We start from the raw sequence: 11,680 nt of genomic DNA, 5'->3' as shown, positions 1-11,680 counted from the left end.
CTGTTTAAAATGTCTTATTTTTCATTTATCTGAGTAATACTGAATTACTGTTTTGTTATAGTAAACATAGTAGCATTTAAAGTCAGAAAGTGAGACAGCATTAAGTCAGAAATTAAAAGAAAAAAATGAATTATATTGCAGTGTTGCAGGGAGGCTGAGTTAAACCATTCAGGAGTTTAGCTGGGTCTGGCTTTTCATTTTCAATGTACTATAGGCTTCAGTGCCTGTATTTTTTAGTTGCTGTTACCTTATGCTTGTAGTGGGGTCTGAAAAGCTTGAAGTTTTTTCTATGTTCCTGCTTTACCTCCACTTGCAAGCATCCCTGTTTGCCTTTCCCACGGGGGTGGGGTGGGGGAGTGCAGGGAAGGGGTGTCTCCATGCTTAACTACTGCTGCTTATTACTTGGTGCTAGACTCGTTGTTGAGACTTGGGTGGTCTTTTGTCCTGATCCAGCCTAAATTTTAGGCCATGTTTTTCTTCCTGGGGTTGGAGATAGGGCTTTCTTATGCCATGGTAGTCAAACTGCCTCATATCTGTGGTTGATTTTTAGCAGTTTGCTCCTTTTCATTAGCTTACCAGACATCTGCTTTGCATAGGTGTAGGATTTCTGGGCCCAACGTCATTTTTGGCCTCCCTCCCAGGAGACAGAGTTTTTATTTCCATACTTCCCTCAGTGACACTGGACTCTACCTGTATCACGGTAGACTATTTCCTATCACTCCTGTCCCCAGCACAGACAGCTAGGTTTTCTGTTCCTTCCTTAGATACAATGGAATTTTGTCTGAGCCTTTGAAGTAAGAGGGCTTGCTACCTCTGCTCTAGCAGCCTAAGATCTTTAAAAAAAGGGTCTGGGAAAGCAGGTGAGGCTTTAGGCATGTCACCCAGTAGCAGCCTGTCATCTCCTATTTGCCTATGCCACAAAGGTATCTCTTCAGGTCTCCTGCCCTGCTCCCAAACTTTCTTGTATTTGGTAAAACTCTAACTTCTAAAGTTCCTAAATATTCTGACATGGAACTCACACTTCACCTTTAAGAATCTGTTAAAATTTTAGTTGATTTTTTCCAGCCACTTTTGTCTCTTGTGCTCTTAAAGATCAAATGGTTTATTTCATATACTGAGTCCCATCGATTTATTTGGTTATCTTGAGGCCCCAACTATCTGATAGGCTCAAGAAAAATGATTTTCATAGATCACTTTGCAATTTTTTGTTGTTAAGATGGAAGAAACGTTCTCATGGAACTTTTTATATTCTAAGTGAAACCAGAACTCTCATCTGCTTATTCTTACAAATGAATTTTACTCATTTTCTAAATTATGAATAAAAATTACATTAGAATTTTGACTAGAATTTTACTAAATTTCAGAGGGATGAACATTATAGCATTTGGTCTTTCCATCCAGAAATACTGGTATTTCTACTCATTTTATAGAAAAAAGCACACTCCAGATTCCTTATGATATAGAGTCAATGATTTAATTGATTTTAATGTAAATTCTGTATTGTCAAAACACAAATAGAGGTGGCTTTTGGTATTAAAACACAGAAATAATAGCGAAATTCAAAATTATTAGGCTAGAACCTAATAATTATGTAGATATTGAGAACCATAGCAGAAATTAAACATTATTTTAGTTCTGAGACTCCTAGGAGACAAGACCGAAATGGAAATAGTATGTTATATTGTTCTCTTAGTTTAATAGAAAGAATGCAGTTTTATTAGCACAAATTTTTCTGGCATTGAATCCCAAGCGGACTTTTTAAATGTAGTTACTTTTAGAAATAGGAAGACAGAAGCTGAATTCAAACACTGGTAGAAAATAGTTAATTGTCTTTCAGTTAACCATTTCTTTCCCTCACCTTAATAAATTCCAAGAGCACATTTCCTGTGAATGCATGCACATTTGCTAAGTCATGTCTGCTTCTTTGAGCTCCCATGGACTACAGCCCTCCAGGCTCCTCTGTTCATGGGATTTTCCAGGCAAGAAAACTGGAGTGGGTTGCCAGATTCCTCCTCCCAGGGATCTTCCTGATCCAGGGATTGAACCTGTGCCTCCTGTGTCTCCTGTATTGCAGGCAGATTCTTTACACTGTGCTATCTGGGAAGCCTATTTAATAGAAAAATCAATAAATGTGAAAAGTTGAAGTAAACCTGACAAGTTTTTCAGAACAATTGTTGAAAATATTTATTTAGAAAACACCTTTTAATTGGAAAACAGCAGAAACAAAAAAGAAATATCACATTTCAAACATATATTACCAACAGAATACAATGTTGAGTTTAGTTTCACAATAAAAGCCACACCAATTTGTATGTGTGGCCAAGGATGGAGGTGTGGAAAAAGAAAAGAATTGAAATTGAGGTAGAAAATAACTCTTTGCCTATTTCCTTCAAGTCTTGTTTGGAGAAGAACCTCTGGAAAACCATGAGTTAAGGATAACACTAATCTACTAGCATGTCAGAGGTAGAACCAATATAATCTCTAAATATAGATATGTCATTCCTCCAGGTAACTCCTTTAAGGTGGTTTGGTTCCACCAATGAATAAAGTTCCTAATTCTACACTAAGTTCATCCTTTGGGACGTCAATATCATCTCCTGCTTCTTCCCCAAGCTTCTTCCACCAGGGTGCTTGCATATGTTTCAGGGTGGTAAGATGGGCCTGCTTGGCTTTGGCTGCCACAGGCCTGGATCTACTTAGGAAGAGCTCAGGATCTTTTCCTTCTGCCTCCTTCAGACTTGGTGCTTCTGTAGTAACAAAAAATAAACAGGTGAGTGGAAGAGTTTCGTACCAAACAACAAAAACTTAGAAACTGCAGAGCTGGAACTCTGCAATAGCAGCAGAAACTAGATTCTAACTCTGAGTCTATTATTGCCAGCTGTAGTTGGTATGTGACTATTCACAAGATGTAGCCCATTCTTCTGTGTTTAAAGGGAAAGAACAAAGAGGTAGATTTTTTTTTAGGTGATTTGTTTAAAAGAGTAGGAACTTTAAAAAAAAACAGCAGAATTCTTACAGATGAGAGGCTCAGTTCTAGCAACCCATCCATTAAAAAATACAAAATTTACAAGTAAATGGCACTAAACAGAGGACCCTGATGCCTTCTGCTCCGCAAATAATAAAAGTGTTTCAGAACCCATCTGAAACACTGGCTTCATGGGATGGGATCTCTCATTTAATGTACCAGCAGTTGTGAGAAGCAAGTGAATTAATTTTTGTGAAAACAATTCATTAAAAATATATAATGGCACCATAAAATACTGTCATTATCTACTTTTAAAGTAGGCTTAAGAAGCTTTTCTTACTATATAACAAAGTCTGGCTAGTAGGGCTCAGCATCTTTGAAATTAATAACTTTGTCTGAGTTGGTACATATGAATGATAGAAAGGCTGAGGGAAGCAGTCAGGAAGGTTAAGGGATATGCATCAGTTGAAAACATTGTGTGCTGATATGATCCAGAAGTAGAAATTTCTGAGGATAGGAAATGGGCTAATAGACCACTAAATGCTATTTTCCTTCTGAAGATTATGGCTGTCACCAAAATCTTGCATAGGTGTTCCTTTTAGGAAACAGAAATGGAATAAGCACATACTCATCAACTGTTCAATGTTGGTGCTGATCTGAGCCATCAGTGCCTCCCTGTGCTGTTGAGCTCTCTCTTCTAGAGCCCTGCCCATGAAGTAGTGTTGCAGTCGTTCTTGTGCTTGGGAATGGAGCTCCCTGCTGCTGGTCACATCTGATATCTGAGAACCCTGGGAACAAAAGACAAGAAAATTGTTACATGAAAGACACATATATCAAAGTGTGTTTCACTTTCAGTAGTTGCTGCATGTGAGTTCAGTAGTTGTGGCTCCTGGGCTCTAGAGCACAGACTCAGTAGTTGTGGTGGATGGGCTTAGTTGCCCCATAGCATGTGGGATCTTCCTGGACTAGAGACTGAACCCATGTCTCCTGCACTGGCAGGCAGATTCTTTACCACTGAGCCATCAGGGAAGCCCGATCTTGTACTCTTGAACAAACATTAAATAACTTCTTAAAAGCAGATTCATTGAAAATGCAGGTGGGCAAGATTCTTTTTGATATACTCCTATACCTCACTTCCTCACATAGTGTAGTATTCTGGGAGAAGAGGTAAGATTGAGGAATCAGTGAAAGTTACAAATGGTTTGGTAAAGACACTGGCCTGGAGGAGTAATAGGACCAATCCCTTTGTTCTGAACCCCACCTGAGAAACTGCCTTACTTCTTATCCTATTCCTTCTCTCAAACTTATATAAGCCAAAATGTTATACAGCCTCTAATTTCACAGAACAAGGGACAGAATCATTCAAAGGATCATATTCTTCTGGCTAGTTAGCTACTTTAAAGGGAACTGACCTAATTATTAATATTTAGAACAAGGATGACATAACCTCAACACTGAAACTGATAAAGTTTCTAACACTACAGTTTTCTCGGGTATTCCAGTTCCTAGATCATGGATGCTGCCTTGTTCTAACTAACATCTTACTTGTCAGCCACAGAGTAACAGCTGTACTAGAGCATGGCTAAAGAGGCACTTCTTTTTTAAATAGGAGAATGCATCAGAATCACGCACAGTGCATTAATAAAAAATAGAGATCAAAGCCCTAAATCATAAGGGCTAAAATTACAAAACTCTTAGAAGAAAAGATAGAGGAAAAGCTTTATGATATTAGATTTGGCAATGATTTCTTTAATATGACACTGTGAAGCTACAGACAACAAAAAAAATTAGACAAATTGTACTTCATCAAAATGAAAAAGTTTTGTGCATCAAAGGACACTATCAATAGAGTAAAAAGGCAGCTCACAGAATGGAATATTTACAAATCATACATCTGATAAGGAATTAATATCCAGAATATACAGAGAACTCCTAAAACTCAACACTAAAAAAAAAAAAAAGAAAACCTTATTAAAAATGGGTAAAGGACTTCAATTGAAATTTCTCCAAAAAAGGAGATAAATAGGCAATAAACACATAAAGAGATGTTAAAAATCACTAATTATTAGAGAATGTAAATAAACCCAAATCACAATACCACTTCATGTTCAATAAGGATGTACCAACAGTCTTGCTGATGCAGTACGGAAAACCACTAAGTGAAATGTCCTTTACTATTGACTTTACCTTTATGGTCCACGCAATTATAAGACTCCAAAGCCATAGTAAAGCCATGGTAATGCCATGGTAAGGCTACGATAAAGCCATTGCATTACCTTATGCCAACAATAAATGTACATATACAACTGAGACTTATTTGTTGGTGAGTATCACACACTGCAATAATCAATAATCACACACAAAAGCCTACACACTGGATGTCTTCTGATATAGTCATCCACTTGTTGTTTCAGTTCAATTCTGCGTGCATCAGTGAGTTCTCTGAGTCCAGGCCAAGGAGCAAATAGTTTCTTTTTCTTACGGCATTTTGCCAGGAATTTAAGAGTCTGGGAGAAAAAAAACAAAGATGTGTGATTTTTCTTCCCTGATAGAACTGTTTTCTTCCTACAACAATATATAGTAGGGACAACACTGTAATAGTTGTTAACTCATAGGGTATACAGGGAGAGATGACAGACAGGACAGAGGATAATAACTTTATATCTTTTGTAGTGTTTTAATATTTTACAAGGATATACTCATGTATTATTTTTACAGAAGGCAATAAAGAGAAATAAACAGGGAACCAGTTCTGGGTTCTAGTCTAAGTTCTAGTCCCTTATAAAACTGTTTGATTTTGGGCAAGTCACTCAATCTCCATAAGACAGGTTCTACGTCTACAGAAAACAGGGATCCCCTATTGTACTTAGCCAAAAGATAGTAAAGATCAAGGAGACAGTAAATTAGAAAAAGTTTGGTAAACAAATGTGCTTCCTTTTGTTCTTCAGAATGAATTCCTGATAAGAAATCTTGTAACAGGCAAGATTTGGAGACAAGAAATTATTTTGCCCAATTTTTTTCACTCTTCTCCTTTGCTCTATGTTCACTTTATTAAAGGCAAAAGTTGGAAAATTATGGCCCACAGATAAAATTCAGCTGCTACCTGTTTTTGAGTAGCTGGAGAAGAATGATTTTTTTACATTTTGAAAGTGAAGTGCAAGTGTTAGTTGCTCAATCGTGTCCGATTCTTTCAGATCCCATAGACTGTAGCCTGCCAGGCTCCTCTGTCCATGGAATTCTCCAGGCAAGAATGCTGGAATGGGTACCTATTTCCTTCTCCAGGAGATCTTTCTGACCTAGGGATTGAACCAAGGTCACCTGTACTGCAGGCAGATTCTTTACTGTCTGAGTCACCAGGGAAGCCCTTTTACATTTTATATGATTATAAAGTTCAAAAGGAAAAGAATTATGACACGTGAAAATTAAGGGAAATTCAAAATTCAGCATCTACAAATGTTTACTGAAACACAATCATGCTCATTTGTTTCCATACTGTCCACAATTTCTTTTGTGCTACAACCATAGAGCTGAAGAGTTGCAAGAAAACTGCATGACCTGCAACCTAATATATTTTACAATTTGATGCTTTCCAAAAATTTGTTGATGTAACTCTATCGTTTAAATTATCAGTTTTAGAAGAACTGTTAAAAATTTACAGCTCTCTGCCGAGTTAGCCTGTCCTCTCTCAAAGACATCAGCTTTAGTTCTTTCAGGTTTTTCTTCTGATGTTTATTTCCATCTACATTTTTGTGACTTTTTTCAGTAATAGGTATTATCTGTTGACTTTCTTATCTGAAAGGTAAGGACTTAGCTCTCTTTCACACATACTTTCTATATCTCTAAATATTCAATATTATTAAATCATAATTTTAGTTATGTTAATGTTCAGTGTTTACATTATGCCTACATAAAGGCTATTCATTTTATGACCATATAGTATGTGATGATTACTTTTTTCTTCCTTGCATATTTTAATACATTAGAAAAATAAGCAAGGAATTAATAATTCTAGTATTTTCCTTGATTATTTTTCTATGTATTTATCACTGATTATACATAACAACTTCTGCCCTAATTGTTCACAAAGTAAAACATATCAGGCAATCTACCAAATTAATTTTCTTGGATATATATTCTGGAGCTTTTTGACCTGCTCCAATCTGAATCAATCGTTCTCTATGCTTGGTGCATAGCTGTCATCCTGATATCCCCATTCACCATCATCTTGGTGACTCTTCATTTTTATGTTTTCTGGATTCCTTTCTTGAGTTATTCCTTTCTTTCAGAGATTTGTGATGCATAAATATACCTTTATAGTCTATCTTTATTTTTAACTGATGGTTTGGTTGGATGCAGAATTCTAATTGGAAGTCATTTTCCCTCAAACATGTGTCAGCCTAACTCCAATACCTTTTAGCTTCCAATTATGTTGTTGAAGAGTACTTTTGTTCCCAGTGTATTTCACAGTAATGTGAAATAAATGTGAGTATATTTCTGTCTTTGTATTGGACAGTTGGTTAGTCCTTTTGAATTAAACCACACGATATTTGGTTCTGGGAAATCAAACTATTTTGTTTTCTCTCCTCCAGTTTTTTTTTTTTTCTCCTCTGTTTCACATGTTTGGATATTTGATCTCTTAGACTGGTTCTCTTTTCTTTTTGCCCTGCTCTCTAGATTTCCCAAACCTTTTTTCCTATCCCTTTTATTATATCTTGTATTATTTTTTCTGGCAAATTTTATTATATTTATTCCCTGTTATACAGCATCTTGATTTTGTTTCATGTATAATTTTCTTTTAGCTCTCTGAGAAAATAATACATTTAAAATGTTTTCTTATCCCTGCAATAGCTGTTTCCATCAAGTAGTTTTATTCTGTTTGTTTGGTGTTAGCTTTCCTCAGATGTCCAGTGATACTTTCGGCTGTTTAGAAATGCTGAGGAGGAGGAAATAAGCAGGAGGGTAGGGTTAATCTACTGTGTACTTCTTTTTAGGGCTACTGAACTAGGCTATTTCATTGGAGCACCTCAATGTGAGTTTAACTATTCTCTTGGACTGTTCAGATTTCCTCAAGAAAATGCTTTCAACAGGGTTTAAGCCTGGGTGACAGCACTGAGAGCTGAGAAGTAAAAAGGGGTTGGAGGTTTTCATATCAGTATATAAACTTTCCTTAATATCTGTTTTCACTATAGTACTCAAGCCTGCAACTGTGTTTTCATTCTCCTATTGAGAGACTTTTCTCCTTTTCTTCTGTTCTTCCCTTTTCTTGATTTTTCTTCCTTATATTTCCTATCCTTCCTCTGCCTCCTGCTTTTAGGACCAAGTCAGGTTTATGATGCTATGCTGGGAACTCAAAAGTAAAGTTTCCAGAACAGGGGAATTTTTGCCCTTAGACCAGACAAAGTTCACCTTGACATCTCTTTCTCTGTCTCTTCTTCATTCTTTGTTATATTAGGAATCTCTGAGATTATATCTATTTCCAAATGTTTTTTTTTTTTTCAACTGCCAATGGTTTGTTTCAGTAAGTGCTTTTGCAGTTGGTCTTCAATGGATATGTATACATGGTACTTTTCTTCTATAATCAGGTAGCAAGAATTAGCTATCATTCTGGCTCTAGAGGAGATACAAGCAAACATCACCTTTCTGAGCTTCTTCTTTTTCTTTTTTGTAAAAGAACCAATAATTAGGTTTATTTGCTGGTGCCAGGAAATATCTCACATTCATTGCTATAAAAACCATGTTTATCACTTTAGTGTGGAATTCTTTAGAAGCACTGGCAAAGTCAGCTTTGGAAACTGGATGCACTGAATATGAATAGGTGGATCACACAAATGGAAAATTCTAGAAGGCAGTCAGACCTGCCCTTGTGCTTGTCACTCGTTTCCAATATTTGATTTTCAGGTTTTCGCTCTTTCAAAGTCATTTTCCACGTTTCTGAAATCAAGAATGGCCTGAGACATCTCTTCATTTGTGTTCATCAAAAATGAACCTAGAGTAGAAGGAGACATTCAGAAAGTTCTAGCTGATGAGAATATTTTATTCTTCCACTAAAATGGTATGTATTCTGTAGTTCTTAGGCTTCCCTGGTGGCTCAGAGGTTAAAGCATCTGCCTGCAATGCGGGAGACCTGGGTTCGATCCCTGGGTCAGGAAGATCCCCTGGAGAAGGAAATGGCAATCCAATCCAGTATTCTTGCCTGGAGAATCCCATGGACGGAGGAGCCTGTTAGGCTACAGTGCATGGGGTCGCAAAGATTTGGACACAACTTCACTTTCACTTTCTGTAGTTCTTAGTTTGAAACAAACTCAGGCATATGTAAACAGCAAACAGTTATTTTCCTAGCATCCGACTCCCAAGGAGTATAAAACAAGTTTTTAAACTAGGATTGTGAATGATTTATAAAGACCAAATTTCAGATAAACAAATGCAATTACAACTCCCTCACCCATTGCAAGCTGTCATCAGCAATGACAATCTCTCTATTCAAAATATTCTTAGGTTTGGCTCTTTCACAACCATTTTTGAAGTTTTAGTTCTTTTTATCTTCTTTATTTTTTAAAGTTGAGGTACAATATTATTGACATACAATATTATATTAATTTCAGGTGTCCAACATAATGTTGGTATTTGTATATATTTGGAAATGGCTGTCACAGTAGGTATAGTTAACATCTGTCACCATACACAGTTACAGAATTCTTGTGAAAAGAACTTTATAGATTTACTGTAGTTGTCAGTTAAATAGCATTGGCTAATGTCAAGAACTGAACTGACTTGATAAAAAAAATCTCGTCATAGTTTTGGTATCTCTGCAGTATATGAGGCTGTGTCCTTTCATGAGGGTCTAAGTTATGTTTGAAAATTAGTAGCACCTCATTGACAATAAACAGAAGATTAGAAAAATTTCAAGTCAAGAAAGCATCACATTTTGGATTCTCTAAGGGTAAGTACACTTTTCCATGCTGAACAACTAGTTCTCTTAATGGCTCCTCAAGAATTAGGATGGAGTGGCTTCTCTCAGGATCTTTATTCTCCACCTGGACACTGTCACCTTCCCCTAACACAGCTGTGTGATGAGGTTCTGTTTTTTGTTGCATATTATCAGGTACAGTATACACATTTCCAGATATGGTTCAAAGGGAGCTTGTCCACCCTTTAGGAATAGGCTGGGAATGCTTTGCTCCTTTGTCCAATTTGAAGTCCAAATGTAAGGTTGGTGTGTAGATATAAATCTTGGACTTGACTCCCAGGGCTTCTCCAGAAATAACAGCAATGGTCACACTATCCTTACTGGGTTTAGGGATTTCACTGCTTTTCAGTTCCTGGTACCAAGGCTTCACTATCTTCTGTGAGCTCCTCAAATTAACCCACAGTTGAAGGTCATGGACTGGCTCCTCTGAGCAAGGCGTCTCCTCATGCACAATGCCCCAGCCTGAGATCATCTAGTACAGGCCTCCTGAGTTCAACTGACCAACATGTCCATGGCAGTCTTCCTGGGCTATGCTACATCCCCCTTCCAGAAGGTAAGATATTGTTTCAAAACCTCAGTGTGGGTGATCAGGAAATCCGCCTGGTCTACTACCTTTAAATTCATCAAACAGTAAAAACGGAGCCAGATTTTAAAACTCAGGTCTGCCAGTGCTTCTGCGGACCCATGCTTCAACCCCTTCTAACTGCTCCTGGCTGAGCACTAACAGGGTAACTTTGGAGGACACCATGTTGAAGGATAAAAAGAGAGCATTTGGAGGCTTAGCAGATTGCAGTACTCTGCAAAAGAAAAGTTGTCTGCCATCTGCACCAAATTAGAGAGGACCAGTTAAGCGTCTCTGGCCATCTCTCTCAGAAACTTCCCTGGGAGTCTAAAGCCAGCCAAGGAGGGCAGGGTTCTGCTAACAGATCACTAGCACTGACCTTGCTTGGCCCTATTGATGCCCGGTACTCCCATGCTCTTGGGGGGCCCCCTTTGAGCTTCTTAACAGATGTAGAAGCAAGAAAAGAAAATCCTGGAGCATTAAAAGGGTAAAGGCAGCTAATTCTTCAAATTTAATTCCAATACTATACTACTACAGAAATCCCTAATGAATTTAGGGATTTCTACATGAAATCCCTTATTCTACATGAATAAGGATGTGTAATTGGAAATTAGCTGGTTTACACAGAGTAAAAGGCAAAAAGAGGTGAAATTAGTATTTTACATGTACTGAGTTACATAAGCATAACTCAATATATGTAAAATATTAGCATTTCAACATGTAATCAAAATAAAAAATTTGGGACTTCCCTGGTAGTCCAGTGGTTAAGGCTTTGCACTTCTACTGCACCACTGCAGTGGGCATGGGTTTGATTCCTGGTCAGGGAACTAAGATTCCATATGACAAGCAGAACAGGGAAAAAAAACAGAAAAAAAGGAGGTAGTCATGAGGTGAAGGTATTAGAAAGAACCCACAGGTTCCTCCTTTCACCATCACTCTCTAACACTAGTGCTGTGCTATGCTTAGTCGCTCAGTCATTTCCAACTCTTTGTGACCCCATGGACTGCAGCCTGCCAGGTTCCTCTGTCCATGGGGATTCTCCAAGCAAGAATACTGGAGTGGGTTGCCAGGCCCTCCTCCAGGGCTAACACTGGTATCTATGGGTTAATCCTTAGATGGCCTTGCTTAGCAGAAGGTAAACAACATGCATGGATGTGATTCAGTGACAGAACAGGACCATCTATTG

The 11,680-nt window shown here is 37.6% G+C and overlaps 1 protein-coding gene and 1 pseudogene across 5 annotated transcripts in view; both read right to left on the bottom strand.

Moving 5' to 3' along the window:
• Window positions 1-2,297: 2,297 nt before the first annotated feature.
• IQCB1 (IQ motif containing B1) overlaps window positions 2,298-11,680 on the bottom strand; it is a 41,593-nt gene continuing 32,210 nt past the window's right edge. For 4 of the 5 annotated variants that reach the window (XM_061167049.1, XM_061167050.1, XM_061167052.1 and 1 more), the window contains exons 12-14: window positions 5,341-5,472; window positions 3,594-3,753; window positions 2,298-2,747 (exon numbers count right to left, since the gene is read on the bottom strand). In XM_061167049.1, the coding sequence (XP_061023032.1) occupies window positions 2,518-2,747; window positions 3,594-3,753; window positions 5,341-5,472 (522 nt within the window). In that variant the 3' untranslated portion in view covers window positions 2,298-2,517. Of the gene's footprint in view, window positions 2,748-3,593; window positions 3,754-5,336; window positions 5,473-11,680 lie in introns of all 5 variants that reach the window. The other variant, XM_061167053.1, reaches the window with a different exon arrangement.
• On the bottom strand, window positions 5,482-11,282 carry LOC133073513 (pirin-like; annotated as a pseudogene).

This window comes from Dama dama, chromosome 19, assembly GCF_033118175.1.
Source record: "Dama dama isolate Ldn47 chromosome 19, ASM3311817v1, whole genome shotgun sequence".
Classification (NCBI taxonomy): Eukaryota; Metazoa; Chordata; class Mammalia; order Artiodactyla; family Cervidae; genus Dama; species Dama dama.
This window is presented reverse-complemented; position numbering and strand designations above follow the sequence as displayed.